Source organism: Mus caroli, chromosome 12 (assembly GCF_900094665.2).
Source record: "Mus caroli chromosome 12, CAROLI_EIJ_v1.1, whole genome shotgun sequence".
Taxonomy (NCBI): Eukaryota; Metazoa; Chordata; class Mammalia; order Rodentia; family Muridae; genus Mus; species Mus caroli.
The window spans coordinates 107761311-107783430 of record NC_034581.1 but is presented as its reverse complement, the minus strand read 5'-3'; the positions used below and the strand labels follow the sequence as shown (position 1 = coordinate 107783430).

Genomic DNA, 22120 nt, shown 5'->3' with positions numbered 1-22120 from the left:
GGGATCCAGGCAGAGCAGCTACAGGGCAGCCAGGACAGGTGGAAGTGTGGGGATCCAGGCAGAGCAACTACAGGGGAGCCAGGACAAGTGAAGTGTGGTGACCCAGGCAAAGCTGCTCCAGGGGAGCTAGGACAGGTGGAAGTGTGGTGACCCAGGCAGAGTAGCTCTTGGGGAGCCAGGACAGGTGGAAGTGTGGTGACCCAGACAGAGCATCTATAGGAGAGCCAGGACAGGTGGAAATGTGGTGATCAGGCAGAGTAGCTCTTGAGGAGCCAGGACAGGTGGAAGTGTGGGGATTTATGCAGAACAGCTCCAGGGGAGCCAGGACAGGTGGAAGTGTGGTGAGCCAAGCAGAGCAGCTATAGGAGAGCCAGGACAGGAGGAAATGTGCAGATGTAGACAAAACAGCTACAGGGGAGGCAAAACAGCTAGATAGGGTGGATCCAGGCAGATCAGCTTCAGGGTACCTAGGTAAGTGGAACTGTGGGGAACCATGTAGGGCAGCTGTAGGGAAACAGAACAGGTACAAGTGTATAGATTCATGTAATGTAGTGCCTTGGGAGCCAGAACAGATAGAAGGGTGGGGTTACAGGCAGTGTAGCTATAGAGAATCCAGGAGAGGTAGAAGAATGGGGATCCAGGCAGAGTAGCTATAGGGCAGCCAGGAGAGGTGGAAGAATGCAGATCCAAACAGAAGAGCTACAGAGGAGCCAAGACAACTAGAAGTGTGTGAATCCAGGCAGAGCAGTGTCTTGGGAGCAAGGACAGAAAGAAGGGTGTGGATACAGGCAGGGAAACTATAGGGAAACCAGGACAGGTGGAAGAATGGGGATCCAGGTGCTGCAGCTACAGGTAAGCAGGGACAGGTGGAAGTGTGGAGATCCAGGCAGAGCAGCTATAAGGGAGCCAGAACAGGTGGGAGTGTGGGGATCCAGGTAAGGCAGATACTGGGGAGCCAAGGTAGGTGAAATGTGAAGATCCAGGCAGAACAGGTCCAGGGCGCCAGGACAGGTACAAGTTTAGTAGTAATAGAGGAACAGGGGCACGTTAGAATGAATGCTCCTGAGTGAGCAGATACAGGGAATCTGAGGCAGGTAAGAGTGTGGGAACCCAGTCAAAAACCACAGAAGAGCAGGAGCTAATTGGCACGGGGTGGGGTGCATGCTGGGTACTCATAGGGAGCTGGGATAAGTAGTAGTTGGGGATTCTAAGCAGTCACAGAGAAACTGATCCAGGTGAGAGTACGGGGTACACAGCGGAGCAAATACTACATAGCTGGAGCTGATGGGTGTATAAGGTACCAGGCTGAGCAGCTGAAGGTAATCTGGAGCTAGTGGGGGTGTGGGAGACCAGGTTGAGCAGCTACCAAGGATCAGGGATAGACATGTAAGGAGTCAGGCTGAGGTGCTGCATAAGAGCTGGAGCTAGTATGAAGGTGGAGGTCCAGTTGAATGTCTTTATAGAAACTGAGGCAAGTGGGAGTGCAGGGATCCAGGCTGAGCAGCTCCAGCTTAGCTGGTGTAGGTGACAGGCTGGGGGATAACAGGGCTAAGAACCCAGAGAGAGCAGGGTCTCCTGGGTAGGTACAGGACAAGGCTGAGTAGACACAGGGGAGCTGAGGTTGGGAGTAATGCAGAATTCCAGTCTTAGCAGTCCAGGCAAACTAAACCAATTGGGAGTGTGGGAGTCCTAACTGAACAAATACCAGGGATGTGAAGCTGATAAGTGTGTATAAAGCTGAGCAGCTACAGGAGAGCTGGGATAGCTATGTGGGGAGACCAGGTTAAGCAAACAGTGGGGAGCAAGATAAAGTCTTAATGTAGGCATCCAGGCTGAATAGACACAGGGGAGCTGAGGAAGGTAGAACTAGAGGATTCTAGGCTTAGAAGTCACAGGGAAACTGAAGCCTGGGTGAGGGTGGGCATCCTAGCTGGAAACATCACCAGGGAGCTGGAGCTGATGGGTATAAAAGGTACCAGGTTGAGCAGCTACAGGAGAGCTAGGACATTTGGGAATGATTTGTTCCAGGCTGAACAACTATAGAGCATCAGAGGGAGGTGGAACTGTAAGAAGTCAGGCTGAGCTGCTACAGGAGAGCTGCAGCTATTCGGTATGTGGAGGACCAGCCAGAGCAGCTACAGGATAGCTTGAATAAATGGGGCCGGAGAACCAGGCTAAGAAGACACAGGGGAGCAGGTTCTAGTCTGCATAGGAGTTGGGGATCCAGGTCGAGTACACACAGAAGAGAAAAAGGTAGGTAGTAATGGAGGATTCTAGACTCAGCTATAACTGAGTGGTAGTGTGAGTGTTATAGCTGAAAAAAAAAAAAAAACCATGAAGCTGGAGCTGATGGGTATAAAAGGAACCAGCCTGATCAACTGTAGGGTATCTGGGGTGGATGGGGATGTGGGGAGTCGTGCTGAGCTGCTACAAGGGCAGTGTGGCCTCGAGGAGTGTAGGGGACCAAGCTGAGCATCTACAGGGAAACTGAGGCAAACTGGAGTGTAGGGTTCCAGAATGAGCAACTGCAGGTCAGCTGAGTGTGGGGAACCAGACTGGACAGTTAGTTGCAAGTTAGCCAGGGTAGGTGAGAGTTCTATTAGAGAAGCCTCAACAGAATGGGAAATGGGAACTAGGAAACCAGGATGAGCACCTACAACAGAACTGAGGCAGGTAAGGGTGTAGGGGGTGAGCTGTGCAGCTACTGTGGAGCACGCAGATTGGAGTAAAAGAGGTTCTGGCTGAAGAGTTGAAGGGAACCAGGTAGGCAGGAGGCAGTGTGTACAGACAGCTGAATGAGACGTCATGCAGGGCCAATTCACTGCCCTGAGCTACATTAGCTGGGACCAGGGCCAGGGGTTGAGGAACCAGGCAGAGGTGAAATGGTGGTGTGATAGGAAGCCAAAGGCAGAGGGGAGGGAGAAGTTATGCTTATGTCATGCTGGAATGTAGGAAGGGGAAAGAGCCAGGATGTCTAGGCTGGAGCTGATCCGGCTGTCTGTTCTGATGGCAGCAACAGGCCTGAGCTTCTCTGGACTCAAGAAATCAGGGCAACAAAATAAAGGGGGCCTAGCAGAGCAAAGACACTGCTAGCACTAGGATCAGGAAAATAGGACAAGACTCACAGTCCAGGAGGTCATGGGAGGGAAGGAGAAGACTACAGGGGACTGTCCTTGGGAAAGAGTAAGGGCCCACTGGAGGGAATGCTCAGGAAGCAAGCCCATTGACAGGGGAGAACAAGGCTGGGGGACATCTGGATGGGCAGTAGGCAGCCCCAAGTCTCAGGAGGGAGAGAAGAGGCAGATAGGAAAACAGGTCAGGTCTAGCAGAGGCCTACTGAAGTATTCTCCTCAGGACAGAGCCCTGAATACTGGAAAATGCTGAACTGCTGCAGGCACAAAGAATAGCTGAGGTCTAAGAGAAAAACAGACTAGGGGATGGGAGGACCTCAGGAAGAGCCTTTGGCTAAGCAGGAACAAGAACAGGGGAAATCCTAGGGCTGACATTGCCGGTGGAAACATACAGGCTGAAGCTCTTTAGTCAGGAGCTCCAGCTGTGATCTAGACACCAGGCAGGACGATCAAATCTGTCCCAAGAATACAGGGGGCAGAGGGTCAACCTACAAATGGAAAGAACCCGGGGCAGTGTGAAGACAACACTGGAGAAGCCAAGGCTGAGTTCACCGAGCTCTCGCTAGTGAGACTACACTGCAAGGAGGTGGCAGGCACTGAGCAGTCAGGCCAGAGAGGCCCATACCCAGGCCCCGGGAAGTGGGGGTGATGGTGGTGACTGTTAAGAACTGGGGGAAAGAACTGTGGAGAACCAAGCTGAAAAGTTATGTCAAACCACATGTTTAGGAGCCTGGGTTGACTTCATAGGGAGTAGGCATGGAGGCTAATCTAGAGGTTTGTGTATGGGCAAGAAGTGAATCCTGACCCAAGAATAGAGAGTGCTAAACGTACTTAGTTCAAAGACAACTGAAAAAGACAATGCCTGCAAAACAAAGCTAAGGCCAGAGCTCTTGGACTATGAAGAGTTCAGGGAATCTAAGAACAGGGACCATCCATGAACAGGCCAAGGCCGGTAGAAGCAGCCTAGGAAATGTCAGAGCCAACGTGGCTGGGTGGGCAAAGACAGGAAGGGAGTGTAGGCTGCAGGGATATGCCAACTTCAATTTGTGCTTCAGTGTTGTCCAGATTGTGTACAGCCATATGGCCCAGGTATAAGAGGTTTAACAGTGGAACACAGATGCCCACATCAGACAGCTGGGTGTGGGGGGTGAACACAGATACCCATACTGGAAAGCAGGTGGGGCATTTTCCTGAAAGTGTCCTAGGAACAGGACTGGGCTCAATGGCCTCAGGTCTCATCTGGCCTGGTGATCCTGACATTGACAGGCCCAAATGGAGAGAGTCGGGGACATGGGAAGGGTGCAAAAGAGCGGCCTTCTAGAAGGTTTGGTCCTGTCCTGTCTGACAGTGTAATCACATATACTTTTTCTTGTAGCCAAAACAACACCCCCATCTGTCTATCCACTGGCTCCTGGATCTGCTGCCCAAACTAACTCCATGGTGACCCTGGGATGCCTGGTCAAGGGCTATTTTCCTGAGCCAGTGACGGTGACCTGGAACTCTGGATCCCTGTCCAGCGGTGTGCACACCTTCCCAGCTGTCCTGCAGTCTGACCTCTATACTCTGAGCAGTACAGTGACTGTCCCCTCCAGCACCTGGCCCAGCCAGACCATCACCTGCAATGTGGCCCACCCGGCAAGCAGCACCAAGGTGGACAAGAAAATTGGTGAGAGGACATATAGGGAGGAGGGGTTCACTAGAGGTGAGGCTCAAGCCATTAGCCTGCCTAGACCAACCAGGCTGGACAGCCATCACCAGGAAATGGATCTCAGCCCAGAAGATCAAAAGTTGTTCTTCTCCCTTCTGGAGATTTCTATGTCCTTTTACACTCATTGGTTAATATCCTGGGTTGGATGCCCACACATCTTGACAGAGACAAATTTGAGTATCAACCAGCCAAAAGTCATACCCAAAAACAGCCTGGCATGATCTCACACCAGACTCAAACTTACCCTACCTTTATCCTGGTGGCTTCTCACCTCCAGACCCCAGTAACACAAAGCTTTCTCTCCACAGTGCCCAGGGATTGCGGTTGTAAGCCTTGCATATGTACAGGTAAGTCAGTAGGCCTTTCACTCTGACCCCAGATGCAACAAATGTCCTCAAGTGGCCATGTTGGAGGGTGGCCCAGGTATTGACCTATTTCCACCTTTCTTCTTCATCCATAGTCCCAGAAGTATCATCTGTCTTCATCTTCCCCCCAAAGCCCAAGGATGTGCTCACCATTACTCTGACTCCTAAGGTCACGTGTGTTGTGGTAGACATCAGCAAGGATGATCCCGAGGTCCAGTTCAGCTGGTTTGTAGATGATGTGGAGGTGCACACAGCTCAGACGCAACCCCTGGAGGAGCAGTTCAACAGCACTTTCCGCTCAGTCAGTGAACTTCCCATCATGCACCAGGACTGGCTCAATGGCAAGGAGTTCAAATGCAAGGTCAACAGTGCAGCTTTCCCTGCCCCCATCGAGAAAACCATCTCCAAAACCAAAGGTGGGAGCTGCAGTGTGTGATGTAGAAGCTGCAAGAGTCAGTCCATAGGCAGAGCTTGGCATAACAGACCCCTGCCCCTGTCAGTGACCTCTGTGCTGACCAATCTCTTTACCCACCCACAGGCAGACCTCGGGCTCCACAGGTGTACACCATTCCACCTCACAAGGAGCAGATGGCCAAGGATAAAGTCAGTCTGACCTGCATGGTAACAGATTTCTTCCCGAAAGACATTACTGTGGAGTGGCAGTGGAATGGGCAGCCAGCGGAGAACTACAAGAACACTCAGCCCACCATGGACACGGATGGTTCTTACTTCGTCTACAGCAAGCTCAATGTGCAGAAGAGCAATTGGGAGGCAGGAAATACTTTCACCTGCTCTGTGTTACATGAGGGCCTGCACAACCACCATACTGAGAAGAGCCTCTCCCACTCTCCTGGTAAATGATCCCAGTGTCCTTGGAGCCCTCTGGTCCTACAGGACTCTGACAGCTACCTCCACCCCTCCCTGTGTAAATAAAGCGCCCAGCACTGCCTTGGGACCCTGCAATAATGTCCTGGTGATTTCTGAGATGTAGAGTCTAGCTAGGTCATTGAATGAGGGGTCTCCATGGTTTGAGGCCTGAGTTGTGACTAAGGAAAAACCCATAGGCCTGCACTGCCATACCCAGCACTTTTGAATTTGCCTGGCATGAAAAGAATTTACCTCTCCCCGGAAAGTGGAGCCTTATCCCTAGGCAGTTCCCTCACTAGACCTTCCTCTAGCTTGCACTTTGTTCTGGGCACAGAATGTGTCTAACAAACCCCCCAAAGTAAGGAAGACACAACCTCTACCTCCCTCACTCTGTCCTTACCCCTTTTCCTGGCTAAGCATCTCACTGAGGGCGCTGAATAGATGCATGTGGCCACAGTCTTGCAGACAGACCCTTGCCATCTCTCCCTCCGCTCAGCTTTCCAGAGGCTAAGTCTATCCTGTATGGTGATGATGCAGGGAGCTCTCACTGCTATCTCAGTGCTATCAGACTCCCAAGTGGAGGATGAACATGGGCCCATTAAAACCAACCTGCTCAGCAACCCCCTGCCAACAAGGCCCGTATGTGCAAATGTGCACACATCTACACATGCACAGGCACACACACACACATAGAGAGAGAGAAAGAGAATCACAGAAACTCCCATGAGCATCCTATACAGTACTCAAAGATAAAAAGGTACCAGGCCTACCCACATGATCATCCTCAGCATTTACAAGTGGGCCAACTGATACAGATAAAACTTTTCTATGCCAAGGACGCCAACAACCTTCCTCATATACACAAGTCCCCTCATGACAAATCTGTCCCTGAACCTCAGACTGGCACCCGTAACTCACACAGTGGACACTCCTCCAAAGCTGTATAGCTTCCTTTACTTCCCTGTGTGTACTTCCTCTGAAGTACACTCATCACACAGAATAGTCCGTGGGATTACTCTGGCCCTCTGTTCTTGGTCATCAGAGAATAGACAGGAGATCAGGCAAACTACACAGACACTTCCCACAATCATCACAGGCCCTGACTCTGCTAGCCAGTCTCAAAACTGAAGGCTGGAGCACACAGAATGAGCTCCTGCTCAGGCCAGGCCAGTATCAGGTCCAGTGTGTCTGACTGAGCCCAGGGACAAAATGGCAGCACTTTAGGGAACTGAGGTTTCTGGTCCAAGAAGGAGAGATGGAGGCCCAGGGAGGGTCTGCTGACCCAGCCCAGACCAGCCCAGCTGCAGCTTTCTCCTGGGCCTCCATGCAGCCTCCTGCCACATAGGGAATGGCCCTAGCCCCACCTTATTGGGACAAACACTGACCGCCCTATCTGTCCAGGGCTGCAAGTAGACGAGACCTGTGTTGAGGCCCAGGACGGGGAGCTAGACGGGCTCTGGACGACCATCACCATCTTCATCAGCCTCTTCCTGCTCAGTGTGTGCTACAGCGCTGCTGTCACACTCTTCAAGGTCAGCCTTACTGTCCCCACAGTGTCTACAATGTCCTCATACTCTTCCCCATACTGTCCCTGTGGTGACCTATACCCCACACTGTCCCATGCTAATGACCACAGTCTTACATGCTATGTAATTCTGTCTACCCTTCTGTATGCACAGTCTCACAATGTCCCATGCAGTCTCCACGATGCTCCATACTGTCCCCATTTCATCCCGTGCTGCCCCTTGTTCCCTGCTATGCTGTCCCATGCTATTGTCTGTATTTTCATGCTCTTTTCACACTGTCCCTAATGTCACATTCTGCCCATGTTGTCCACCATATTGTCCTCACTCTGCACACAGCCTCACACTGTACCCTGCTACCCCATAATGTTCCCTGTTGTCCCCGACTCTCTCCCTGCACTATTTGTCCACTGTCCCCTGAATTCCCATGTTGTTCCCACACTGTTAGTGTGTAATGTGCTCTGTCCCAGGTATACCTTGTTCCGTGCTGTCTCACTTCATCGCCCATTCTGTCCTTGTACTAACCCCACTCAATCACCACACTGTCCCTATTCACTGTCCCTATGCAGTGCCCACATTGTCCTCATACTGTCCCATTTTGTATCTTCATCCTGTCCCCATATTGTCCCAATGATCTACCCCACACTATTCCCACTTCATGCCCCCTACAATTTCCCTATTCCATCCCTCTCTGGTCACCATGCCATCCTTCCCACTCCTGCACAGCTGGAGAGGGACTCCAGGGATGAGTACCTGCCCAGATGAGCTACCTATCTAGAGGAGTCTTCGGGTGGGAGGGGAATGCAGTCTTGATCTTTGTCTTATTCACCCTGTCTCACAGGTAAAATGGATCTTCTCCTCGGTGGTGGAGCTGAAGCAGACACTGGTTCCTGAATACAAGAACATGATTGGACAAGCGCCCTAGGCCACCTCCTATAATAGCAGGGGATTTCCCAGGCCCCGAAGGACCCTGTCCAATATGCCAAGCAGCACAACTGAGATCACACTGTCTGCTCACTTCGCTACCCTCCGACCCTGAGACTCAGCTACTCTCAAATCTTCCCTTTCTGAAGGACCATGTGGATATTTACATTGGTTCAGGCCACAGCCACCAGGATCTAAAACACCATCACAGCAGCACCAAAGACACTGGATAGACCTACAAGGGCCATGGCTTCCTCAACAGTATATCCAAACTGTTGGGACAAAAGAGCAATCACTAAAGAAGTGACAAGTTCCCACAGTGTCAGTGTCCAGCTGAGAAGGGACAAAAAGTGGTACCAGCCTTGTCCACACCACCTTCTAATTCACAGGAATACACGATAGAAGAGGCAGGTTGTAGATCCGCAAGATGAGACAGATTTTATCAAATTCAGAAAGAGCTGGGCCCAACTGAAGCTAACTGAATTATTCTAGCGACCTTGGCATTGCCATGACCTGCCATGACCTTCCTCCTTAACACTTCGATGAAACCTGGGATATTGAAAAGGCCTGTGTTTCTCAGGGTTTGGGAAAGAGCCATCATGCTGGGATTCTTGTGTAGATCCTCCTTCTGGTCACAGATGCAATACACTGGATTTTCAGGCAAAGGAGCAAATTCACAGACAACTCTGGCCCTACAGCCCTAAGACCTAGACACCACCATCTCTTTGGAATTATCAAATCTAACACCGGGAACACAACAAAGAAGGACCAGGACTTCGAGGCCTTTGTGTAGCCCTAGATGGGGCAGAGGCCACTGAGCAGGGATTGGGTGATCAGCAAGGATCTCCTGGAGAGGAACCTGAGGAGCAGGTTCCAATTGGGCCAAAGAAAGAAGAACAACAAAAATAGAGGTGAAGGACGCTGGAAAGAGCCATGGTACAGCAGTCTTGTCCTTCAGACATGACTCTTACAGCCCAGGACTCTTACAGTAGCTAGCTGGAACAGAAGTTCAAGGGATTACCATGCCCTAGAGCCACAGGCTACTGGAGGATGGAGTGAGTCTACTACACAGGTCCAGTGCCTGTTTCTCCATCGCTTCTCAGCCAATGAGAAACCAGAGTCTCCAAACAGGAAGAAAAAAGGAAGGCAGAAATGAAAGGTGAACACCTGCCTTCCCATGACTGGCAGGAAGATCTCCAACGACTCAAGGCTTTGACTTCAAACTTCCTGTAGATCCCTGATGTCTTTAAGGACTCTGTCTGCTTTGTTGGTTTTGTTTGTTTGTTTTGTACTTTGTCAATAAAACATTTTTCAAATATTCTACAATTGCTGTGCTCTTCCTATGCGAACTGGCCCTGGCACTTAAAAACATGGCACAGTTAAGTTGACCAGTGGGCCATGCAGAGCATACTACCCCTCCTGGTCCTGTGTCCTACCAGATATCCTCTAAGGGTCCCTTCACTGCTGAGCTCCAGTTCTGCTGCCCTGAACCACATAGGTTCTCAGTCTGTCCTCCCTATGGGCAGTTTCATCCCAGCCAGAAGCTGCCCTGTGGCCCCTAGGCTGCCCAGGCATGGCCTCCCACACCAACCACACAAACTAAGAAGCCTGTCCCTCACATTGACCTCAGTCTCAGTGATAACATTTCTATAGAAAAAGGAAAGGAATAAGAAAGAAAAAACCTCCAGAGTCAGGAAAGAAAAATATTACATGGGGGGCTGCCTACGTTGCTGATGCTTATTTTCTCAAGAGAGTTTGGAGAAGTTCCAGATCAGGCATTGACAGGGTGGGTTCCCAGCTGGGTAGTTCTTACCTGGTAGGTGCCTTCTCCCTCATGGGACCTCACAGGCTCTCCATCTGTGTGTGTCTGCATCCTGATCTCTTCTCATAACTGCACAGTCAGGCTGGAAGAGGTACACCCTAGCCCTCATTATAACTTACCAGTTTATGATCCTGTCTACAAACATCTGAGGTCCCTGTGGCTCAAATGTCAATTAGTGAGTCTTCTGGGTACAGAATTTAGTCCACGTTAGCTCTCCCTGTGGAAAGTACTTCCTACATCGTATGCCCCTCCCCCCATGCCCACATCCCAAGGTCTCACCCATCCAGCATCAGCTGTCTCAAGTCTCCTCCAAAGCTCTGCTAGTTAGGTAAGGGTGAGATGTGGGTGTAATTCATTCAGGGGCAAGCTCACATTGTATAGGCCATGGCTGTCAGGAATGTCGTTAAGGCTGTAAGCACAGAGAAGACACTTATTCCAGGTTGGTCTGAGCAGGTGCTGAGGTTCAAAGGCAGATTATAGACGGATTCTTTGCTATACAGAAGATCGTCCACTGTCATCCTCTTGCACTACCTTACGATAACAACATTGCTATGGAAAAGTGAAGAAATAAGAAGAGAAGAAATACTCTAGAGAAAGATTATACAGGGGCTTCCCAGTGTCTCCTGTTGTGCTAGGTATGTCTGTGTCCTACCAGGGTTGGATTCTATCTTCACATGGAGATCAGAAGACACAGGCTCCATGGCCTGAGATAGCACAGAGAGGCTCAGAAAAATGCTTCTGGAATGTAGGAGTGTTAGCATCAATGGAGAGCTAAGGTACACAATCAAAGGCCAGGATCCTAAGCAAGCACCCAAAATGGAAGCCAGGTGCTTGCTGGGCACTGAGTTCTCAGATGGAATTTAAATGTCTTAAGGTATATCCTTGACTATTAGAGACTGTTCAAGTCTATATATGCTCTACTGGTGGCTATATGAGGAAACTCAACTGGCCTGGACTGGCCAAGAGAAGATCCTGTCAGCAGAGCTACAGAGAGAGGAAGAGAGGGCAGAATCCTAACTGGCCAGTGCCATTGCAGTCTCTGGTGTTGGGAAAGACCTGCTCTACCTAGAACTGAGGCGCAGCAGATTCCTGTGAGTGGTGTTGCTGCTGGAGAAGCCATAGGGAGATGGACCCTGGAGGTATTCATAGCTCATGCACAGACAGCTGCATGGAGCCTGGACTTTGGTCAAGTGTACTGAGCAGGTGCTACAAAGCTGGGCACTTAGGACACACAACTGGGAGTTAGAACAGTGGAGCCTAGACTACAAAGAGGACAGCTGCCCTAACCCTGAGAAAAGCTATTTAATCTTTCACAAACCTCTGCTCAGTGTGCAACCAGATATCCCTCCCTGCAAAGCAGTGGAGGAAGGACAGAGATCATGAATTTAGAGATCATTTAGGCCTGGGACTGTTTTCTTGCTCTGATAAGAGGAAATGTTGGTTTTTGTCTCAGAGTTCAAGTGTACAGTCCAGCACAGCAAGAGTCTTGCCTTTGTTTCTGTGGCAGTGATAAAGTCTCCTGACAATAGCAGTTTTCCTCAACTGCAGGTTAAGCTTAGGGTCTATACCCGTGGGAAGGGAGAGCAGGAACCTGGGGTAGCTGGTCCCTCCACAGTGACAAACAGAGAGAGGGGTGAGCATGTGCCCACTCCCCAGTGACCCATGATGTTAGGGAAGAAATCCAGTGGGGAAGAAGAGGGAATGGAGGAGAGGGAACAGGGATTGGTTTTATACATTAAAAGTATTGTGAGATTCCCTAACAAGAAAGAAAGCTACTGCACAAACGGCTCAGCAGGAAAAGGCACTCTGTGTGGAGCTCTTCAATAGATTATAAAATGGTGATGGAGAAGCCCAGGTGCACTGAAAATCCAGGAGCTGAATTCGACCACCAGGACCCATATGGTAGAGAGGAAAATGAATTGATTCCCAAATGTTCTCCTCTATGTATGCACTGTAGCATGTGCATGCACACAATTACACATAGACACATTCAACATAAATACAATACACATACACACTGCACACACATACAAACACAGAACACACACCACACACACACACTCACACACACACACATAAATATACACACACAGCACACCACAAACATCAATACACACACACACACACCACACACAGTCACACACATATTCCACACAGCACACCACAAACATCTATACACACCACACACAGACACACACACACACACACATTCATACACAGCACAACACAAACATCTATACACAACACACACAATACACATAGTCACACGCATATTCACTCACACACATATTCACCCACACACAATCAAACATAGACACATTCAACATAAACACAACACCACACACACACACACACTTGCACACGCAAATGTAATGATTTTTTAAGGACTACATCTTTTTTCCTCTCTTTCTGCAGGCACCTGTCTGCAGCGCTGAAGGTGTTTATGCTCCCATCCTTGCCAGACAGCACTTTATGAGAAATGAGTCATAGCCGTGCCACAGCCTCAGTGTGGTACTGACTTAAAATTTCCTCCACCAAATAATCTATTCTATTCCTTCTAAACATGGCCAGATACTTTCCCAGAATGTAACAGAGGCCATCATACCTTGATGAGATCCTGTCCCCCTTAGAACCCCATGGGCTGGATCCTTGCTGTCCAAAGTCCCTTTTTAATGTTGCCTGCACTGGGCTTTCTCTTCCTGTAGCAAATCTTTCCACCTTATTTTTTAGGTTCCTAGAGCAGGTATATCCTGAGAAAGTACTTCAAAGAATAGATACAGAATATATATATTTCACAAGGCTCCTTTTGTCCTGGTTACCAATGCCATTGGGTCCACAAGTTGTGTTTGGACCTTACAATCACAAAACAAAAACAAAAAACAAAACATCATTTTCTTTCCTTAACCACCAATTCTATCTCTGTCTATCTCTCTGTTTCTCTCTGTGGTGTGTGTGGTGTGTGTGTGTGTGTGTGTGTGTGTGTGTGTGTGTGTGTGTGTACACGTGTACATGAGTGAAGGTCAGAAAATGCATCTCATCCCTGAAGCTGGAAATCCCGGAGGCTGTGAACCATCTGGCCAGTTACAGAGAACCAAACTCGGGGTCCTCTGCAAGAGCAGCATATACTCTTAACTGCTCAGCCATCTTTCTAGCACCCCAATTTTCTTTTGAGGCCTTGTATGTCATACAGAATAAACTCAGCCAGGTCACACCCAGCATAGCCCAGCATAGGCAGTACAGCCACAGCTAGCGATTTAGAGGACTGGACATCCTTCCAGCTGGACACTGTGACCTGGTTTCTGCTAAATTGAAGCTTCAGTCCTCAAGATGAAGGCATGGAGTCTGCTGGGCCACAGAGCAGGCCTGAGCCCTTGCTTTCGGTGTGGGCAAGCGTGTGTCCTGTTTGTTACCACAGCTAGACACAGATGCTACTGCTGAGAAGCCGCCTGTGAAGAGGCTGTTAAAGAGTTGTGAAGCGTGGCAACCACGGCAACCCACATGACAAGGATGACTTACAGACTGTGGCTTTGGTGCTGGGAAAAACATTAACCAACAGTCCTACAGAGGGTCCAGGGTCACAAGATCGTTGCATGTGTGGAGCCGTGGATTGCAGTTGACACCTCTATCACCCAAGGAGAGCCATGTGGAAGGCATGCCTTTGTGTTGTTGTGTATAAATGAATTCAAGCAGCAAGGTTAGGGTTATGCTTGAGAACCCTGGCATAGAAGGGTTTGCTAGAGTGGTACCACAAATATCATTGAACAGTTTTTATCTTCCATGTGGAGAAAAGCTGTCAGGACCAAATCAAGCAGCTTCCATCCCCAAAACTGGCCATTGGTCTCCAGCCTTGGTACCCTATGCCACCTGGAGCTGCCCAGGGGTTTGTGGATGGGTTCTTTGATGAAAAACATCAAGCCTAAAATCCAGAAAGGCATATGGACACAGCCTCCCTGTGGCCACAATCCTTCCAGGAAGACTTTCTCAGTAGGCTGAGGTAGACAGTCTTTGGGAAGGTGTCATCTAGGATCTCTAGTGACCTTGCAGATCCTGAGAAACATTCGCTCTCCAGCATGGTCATGTGTCTACTCACTATTTCAGGTGTTTCTTTGTGTAAGGGTGCATGTGTATTTGAGTGTGTGTGTTGGTGGGAGAGCACATGCCACAGAACACAGAGCCATCAANGNACNTGCANGAGTAAAGTCTCTCCTCNACNNGTGAGTCCTAGATGTGGAACTTCGGCATCCTTACCTCCTAAACCACCACTCTGGTCCACTCATTCAGTCTTATACTGGTTTGTTTATCCATTCATCTGGCTCTCCTGAGGCAAGAGCCCTTTGCCCTCCATTCTCAGCAGTCAGCATTGAAAGCACACTGACAGTGATGGGCACATAAGAGAGGAAGCAGTACCAGAGACGACACCAGGGTACAGATCACTGCCCATATCTGACAAAGGGTGAAGATCTAAGGCCTGGTTGGGAAGCCTTAGAGGATCAGGCAAGGCCTCTGGTATAGCAGGTCAACTCTACCTACATAGGCTTAATTATTTCTCTTGAATGGCTGCACTGACCAATGGATGATGTGAAAGGTCCATACTGACCTGTGGGGTTCATGCAGAACTGGGGTTTGCAGATAGAGTGAGGTTAGCAGCCTCCGTGGGAAGCCTATGGGGAGATAGACAATGCTCTAGAGAGACTGGAGCCCTGCAGAGGAGATCACTGGATGTTTGTTGCTCAGATTGGCTGTCTGCTGGGTCACAGAGAAAGGCAGGGACTTCTCATGGAAAGAGATCTAGCATATCTGGAAGGAGAAGCTGTCAGGAAGGTACTTCAAAGCCCTCTGAAAGCTTTGGCTTCTGCAATCCTTCCTGAGAGTCTCTAGGTTGGTCCACTAAAGTTTGCCAGGGGCACAACCCTCTCCTGGTGGGATTAAGCTTGCTGCAAGGGCCTCAGTTTTGTTTTGTTTTTTTCACATTTGAGCTGTTTCTCATGTGTGGCAAATAAAATTACCCTTTTTTCCCACAATGTCTTCCCATTCCATTCTTGTAGAGTGGGCAAAAGCCTAAGACAGGAGAGTTAATCACTTCCATATAGTCCCAAATTCATGCCCAAGAGACTTACTTCCTCCATTAGCCCCTCCCCTGCCATCATCACCTCCCAATATGGCCATTATACTCTGAATCCATTCACCAAGGATTTAACCCTTAATCCTTGACTGGATTAAGTGATGGGGTTTCTGTGGAGGTGTCTATGCAGGACATTCCAGAGACTGTTAGATCTTGAGAATTCTGAACCAACCATTGGGTTAAATCCAGATCTCTTTCCATGAGCTATAAATTTTGTGTGTGTCATTTATCTGTCCTTTATGTCTAACTTCTCTGTTCCCACATTATATGCCTATCACCTTCATCCTCATCATCCCCTGTTCCTATCATATATATATATATATATATATATATATATATATACACACATATACACACGTGTGTGTGTGTGTGTGTGTGTGTGTATGTGTGTGCAGGATATATAGAGTTGATATAAAAGATAGATAGATAGATAGATAGATAGATAGATAGATAGATAGATTCAGTTGATATGTAGGATATATATATATATATATTTGATATACAGGATATAGAGAGAGTTGATATTGATATGCAAGACATATATATATAAATATATATATATTTATATATACACAGTTGGTATACAGGATATATATAGTTGATATTGATATGTAAGATAGATTTTTTTCAGTTGATATGCAATATAGATATATATATATACAGTTGATATTCAGGATATATGTACAGTTGATATGCAGGATATATGTGTGTATATATGTATGCGTATATACTGTATATATATTTAGTTGATATGCAATATATATATAAATATATATATATATATATATATATATAAACAGTTGGTATACAGGATATATATAAAGTTGATATGTGAGATATATATATATATATACTTTGCAGGAGACATATATACAGTTGATATGAAGGGTGGCTATATATATATTATCCATCTGACACTTATTCTGTTTCTCTAAAGAACCTAGGGTAATTACTAGAGTACTCATCTCTGAGATGCTGGGGTGAAATAGCCTGGTATGGTGTGAGGCACACATGATGCCGACTGTACTTTTTTGTAAATTTGCTTCAAGGGGGGACAAGTATTTTGAAGGTGTCTGTTTTACTCAGGGGGAAACTCTGGTAACAAGAGCTGCCTGGAGAAAAGTCTCTCTCTAGAGCAGGCTTGTCTTCCCTCAGTTCTTTGCCTACTGCAATGCATTTATCCTCTCTGGGATTCAGGTCCAAAAAACAGGTTCCTTCTGGAACATGATTGGCCTGAGTCACACCCTATCTTGGATGTCCACCTAGTTTCTAATCCACATCTCACCCTGGTCAGAAAGTTCCTTATGGGTCAGGGATGTGGTATGACTTTATAAGTAACCAAGAGTCTGAAGGACTCACAGGCATGGAATGTCCCTGTTTCCAAGGGTCCAGTTTCATGGAGAGATGAATTTCCATGATCATTGAATAAAAGAGAATGCAGACTTATAATATCAGAGGGCACAGAGTCCAGAAGGCAGTATAGCCTATGTTTCTCACAGATAAAAAGAATGGATGCGGTTTAAATGGACTGGCAAGCACTGACCCCTCAAGAACCTCTAGGATCCCTGCACAGTCATGTTCCTATAATTGGAAGTGATCTTCTGTTTCCACTCCATCACCATAGAAAAGATCCACTTCACCTGTTGGGCAGGGTAATGAGATGGACCAGGGCTGTTTAATTCTATGGATGAACCAGAGACATCTCCTGTTACATAGGAGCCCATCAGGTGGTATGGGGACCAGGGAGAAGGCAGAGGTGTGGAATATGAGGATAGAATGGGGTGCAACAAGGGAGCACCGTGGTGTAACAGAGGGTACCATGAGGACAGTGTGTGGGCAGAGTCTAGACAGTGAGAAGAACTTGGAGGACAGCATCTGCAGCATGGGAGAGCGTAGGAAGCTGTGATGACATTGTGAAGATATCTGAGAAGGATGTATGAATGTGGAAGACTGCATGGGGTAACAAGCGTGAAGCTGTGGGACACAAACAGCTCAGTAGGAAATTAGCATGAGACAGTAGAGCAGTGGTTAACGACCTTCCCAGGGCTATGCCCTTTAATACAGCTTCTCATGTTGCAGTGACCCCCCCGCCCAACCATAAGATTACTGCATTGCCACTGTAGGTGTGCTATCACTATAAACTGTAATGCAAACTTACAATATGTAGAATATCTGACATTCAGAGTGGCTACCCAAGGCATAAGAACCACTGTTCTAAAGGGTTACAAGGGCCACCGGGGGAACAGTATGGAGACACTAGAAAGGCAGCATGATGACAGCATTATGATGGCAGAGGGATGGTGTGAGGTCTTGTGAGGAAAGGATGAGGACAGCAGAGTAAACAGCATAGGACAGCATGGGATATTGTGGGATCAGGAAAAAAAAAAAACAGTGCAGGAATAATGCAGCCAACCTTGCAGAGTGTGACAGAGGCGCTGTAGCACACGCTGAGCAGGAAGAGTTTGATGAAGATGGTGATGGTCGTCCAGAGCCCATCCAGCTACCCATCCTGGGCCTCAGCAGAGGTCTTGTCCAGTCCCACCTCTGAAAAGACACGGCAGTCAGTCTTTGTCCAAACAAAGGCTTGGTCAAGTCCCTGTATAGCAGGTGGGTCAGCAAAGAGGCCCAGGAGAATGTACCCACTGGGCTGAGCCAGGAGACTCTCCCTGGGGCCAGCTTTCTGCCCACTCTAGACCAGAAGCCCACAATTTCCCAATTGCTCCAGTCCAAGTTCTGGACTCAACCAGACACACTAGACCTGATGGCAATCTGGACTGCATAGGAACCCTTCCTGTCTGCTCCAATCCTCACATCTGAGGCTGTCTGTGCTGAGTCAGAACCTGTGACCTCTGACCCTCTATTCCCTCATGACCAAGCTCAGTAAGCTAGTGTAATGGTAGACCCTGTGCCTGGTGATGCCTGGCCTTCAGAGGTCCACACTGAGGAGTGAGTCAGGCCACTCAGCTATGTGGGAAGGGGACTATCATCTCTATGAGAGGGAAGCATGGGTCTGAAAGTTCTGGAACAGAATGACATGAGAGAGTGTGTTAATGACTGGTAAGGATGCCTTTGGCATCCTTTGGCAGTTGAGTCTGTCTCAGCTGAGACATATGCGAAGAAGAGCCTCAGAGAGGGCCTGGCTCCTTGCTGGGTCTTAGTGTTGCACAAGGAGATCCAATGAGGTCTCAATGTGTAATGTTTGTGTCTGTGCTCAGACACATTAGTGTACCAGTCTGTATAAGTGCCATGTGGGCTGACTGATGGTCACCAATATGATGGACACTAGAGACATCTAATGGCTCTGAATTCTGCATTTGTGTGTCTTCAAGAAAACAGACATAGGCATCTATCCCAGAAACCTACTCTCAAGGAGGAGGATCATGGGCAAAGGTAAAAAGACAGGACCCAGTGCTTTGACTTGAGGTGCTCTCCCTGGGCACAACTCTTCATGGTGGTTGATCTAGGGAAGAAAAATCACACAAGCCTGACCTTCAATGGACCATACCGCTGCTGAACTCATCTCATCCATTTTCTTCTCCATCTTGGTACTATTGGCCAGATGGGTCATATTGCAGGCAATGTCCTGGCTAGTCCAGATGCTGGCAGGCATAATCACTGAGCTCCTGAAGGAATATACCATCAACTACAAGACAAATGTTAACTTGCACATATCACTGAACAAAGTTCCACACTTCCAAGACAATGTTACTGGCTCAGGGAAGTAGCCCTTGACCAAACAACGCAGGTGGCCATGGGAACCAGGGACTAGATGGACAGGGCTATTGTTCTGTCTGCAAATGGGGGGATGTGAACATACTGCCCAGGCTAAAGAAGCCCTTTTCTCCATGCAACCCTGGGTCCTCTAGGATGGAAAGTATGCCTGCACATCATGGACCTAGCCAGTCTCTATTCCCTAAGACCATAGACCCTACCCTTAGTTCCAGTATATTGCTTTACACCCTCATCTTTACACTGTACCCCAGCCCTGCCACTATCTGATCTGGTCTCAATGGGTTCTTTTATTCCAATCTATAGGGTTAACTACCCTGAGTGTTCCCACTGTTCCCTGTTCCTGTGAGACCCTAGTATCAGAATTGTGGAACATGACCTCAAAAATGAAATCCATGTAATTCCAGCCCTCAGAGACCCTCCTTATGCATAGCCTCTCTTAGTTTAGCAAAGAGCCACTTCTGGATCCCTGCCCAGCTTCTCTCTGCAGCCATATGACCCACTGCTTGGAAGCAGTCAGAAGCCCGAGCACTTTCCCCTCACCACCTGACTTGCTGCACTCTGCACTCTCACTCCAGACTTCACTTTCCTCCCTGAGCCAAAGACAGTTCTGGGCTCTAGAGAGATAACACTAGCTAAAGATGGAATGGCAGAGGTTGCCACCTAGACTGAGTATAGGTCAGACCTGAGAGAAAGTTTTCTCCAAAGGAGAAGTGGACATAATCACTCAGCCACAGGCAACCCAGGAACACTGGGTTGAGACAGCTAGGCTTCACATCTTCTTCTATGGGTCTCAAGAGGACCACCTCACCCACCCCTACATGATGTAACCTAGACCATGTCTGGACTCCCCCTGCTCTCCCCTACCCCAGACACTGAAACCAACAGAAGAAAGAGGAACTTCAGGAAGCGTCCCGTGTCACCTAGTTTCGATCCTGTTCTTAGTCTGTGGGTTGGGAGAAGTGTGGTGTTCACACCACTGGGGCAAGGACTGTAAATCCTGGAAGGATGAGGCAGAGCTCATAGCTGGGCTGTTAGAAGCACAGTGACAAAGCAAAAATAGCAGCAATCTTCTTCACGCGGCTCCACATGTGAGTGTGGTCAGCTGAGAAGCTGGAGAGAGCCACAGCCTAGGGAGAGCACTGGGCCTTTCCAGACCTAATAGATGGAAGATCACAGGAGGATGGGAAGGAGTTGACAGATCAGCCCCCCAAAAAGGGCCTGTCTGTTGCAGAGAAAAGGTGCCTACCTGCAACCTGGTGCCAACCAGGAAGAGTCCAGAGTTCTCACACACAGAAGAACGGACCAGTAAGCTGCGCACATCTACAGACAACCAGAGTAAGCCTCAAGGAGTTAATGGGATAGACTCGGAAACCTGAGGGTTGACCTGACCTAGAGACTGGTGGACCCAGGACAGCTGAGCCAGCAGAGAAAAGAAAATCCAGTGGAGCAAGGGTAGGGCAGAGGCCTACAGGATTGAGAGAATAGGTAAAGAGGGGATGGGGAGGGTTCATCGGGAAAGGCTGATGTACCTACCTGAGAGAGCTAAAGTAAGAGTGGATGACCTGGGGCTCAGAGATCAAGACCATCATTGGATAGCAGGTTCCATGAATGAAGCTGAAAGAAAGTAAATTTCTCAAAAGAAAAGCTACAAGGAAATGTGGGGACCTGGCAGTACATCTGTAGGTAGGAACCAGGCAGTACTGATGCAGATATGGACCAGGCAATACATCTGTAGGTAGAAACTGTGCAGTACAGCTGTAGGTGGGGACCAGGCAGTACAGCTGCAGGTGATTAAGGGGAATAAGAATACTAGAAAGCAGTGATAGCTCCAAAAGCTCAGCAGACCTGGCAGAGAAGCTATGGGGAATCTGGGGCTGCTGGGAGTTGAGGAGGACCAAGCCAAACAGCTCTATGTAAGCTAGGGCTGGTGGAAGCTCAGGAAACAAATTAAGGAGCTGCAGAGAAGGCAAAGGCAGGAGCAGGTGTGGTTAACAGGGGTTCAGGGCACCTTTCAGGAACTAGAAAAAGCTTTACAGGAGTTCTGGAACAGAAAGGAGTTGGGAAGGCAAGCTGAGCATCTGTAAAGATACTGTGGCAGTTGTCAGAGTCTGGGTCTCAGAGCTACCCTAGGGACTAGGGGACAAATCTGAGCATCTATGGGGGAGCAGGGGATGGTAGGAATGTAAGGGACCAGTCCTAGCAATTATGGGGAAGCTATGACTGGTAGGAATGTTGGGGCTACTTCTAGCAGCTTTGAGGGAGCTGGGGATGGTAGGAATGTGGAGGACCAGACCTAGCAGCTAGGAGGGAGCTGGGGCAGAGGGAAGTGTGAGGGACTAGTAGTCCTATCCTCTATGCAGGAGCTGGGGCAGGTAAGGATATAAGGAACCACTCCTAACAGTTATAAGAGATCTAGAGATGGTAGGAATGTGGGCGACTGGCCCTAGCAGCTATTGAGAGCTGGGGCAAGTAAGGAGGTTAAGGACCAGTTCTAGCAATTATAGGGAAGATGGGATGGTAGGTAAGTGAGGGGACCAGTCCCAGCAGCTGTGGGGGAGCTGGGGATGGTAGGAATATGAGGGACCAGTCTCAGCAGCTATGGAGGAACTGGGGATGATTACAATGTATGGGACTGGTCTCAGTAGCTGTAGGGAAGCTGGGGCAGGTAGGAGTGTGAGGGACCAAACCTAGCAGCTGTGGGTGACTTGGGGATGTTGGAAATGTGAGGTACCAGTTCTAGCAGTTATGGGGGAGCTGAGGGTGGTAGGAATGTAGAGGACCAGACCTAACAGCTAGGAGGGAGCTGGGACAGGTGGGAGTGTGAGGGATCAGTACTAACAGCTATGGAGGAGTTGGGGATTTTGGAAATGTTGAGAGACCAGTCCTAGCAGCTATGGGGCAGCTGGGTATAGTTGGAATATGGGGG

At 48.7% G+C, this 22120-nt stretch overlaps 2 gene segments (V, D, J or C); both read left to right on the top strand.

The window, feature by feature from the left end:
• LOC110306604 overlaps positions 1-22120 on the top strand; it is a 540063-nt gene that overhangs the window by 497420 nt on the left and 20523 nt on the right. The window contains 1 exon segment of the C gene segment in view: positions 4507-4797. Coding sequence covers positions 4569-4797 — 229 coding nt within the window.
• The window catches only part of LOC110306478, a 10086-nt gene continuing 8321 nt past the window's right edge, over positions 20356-22120 (top strand). The window contains exon 1 of the C gene segment in view: positions 20356-20432.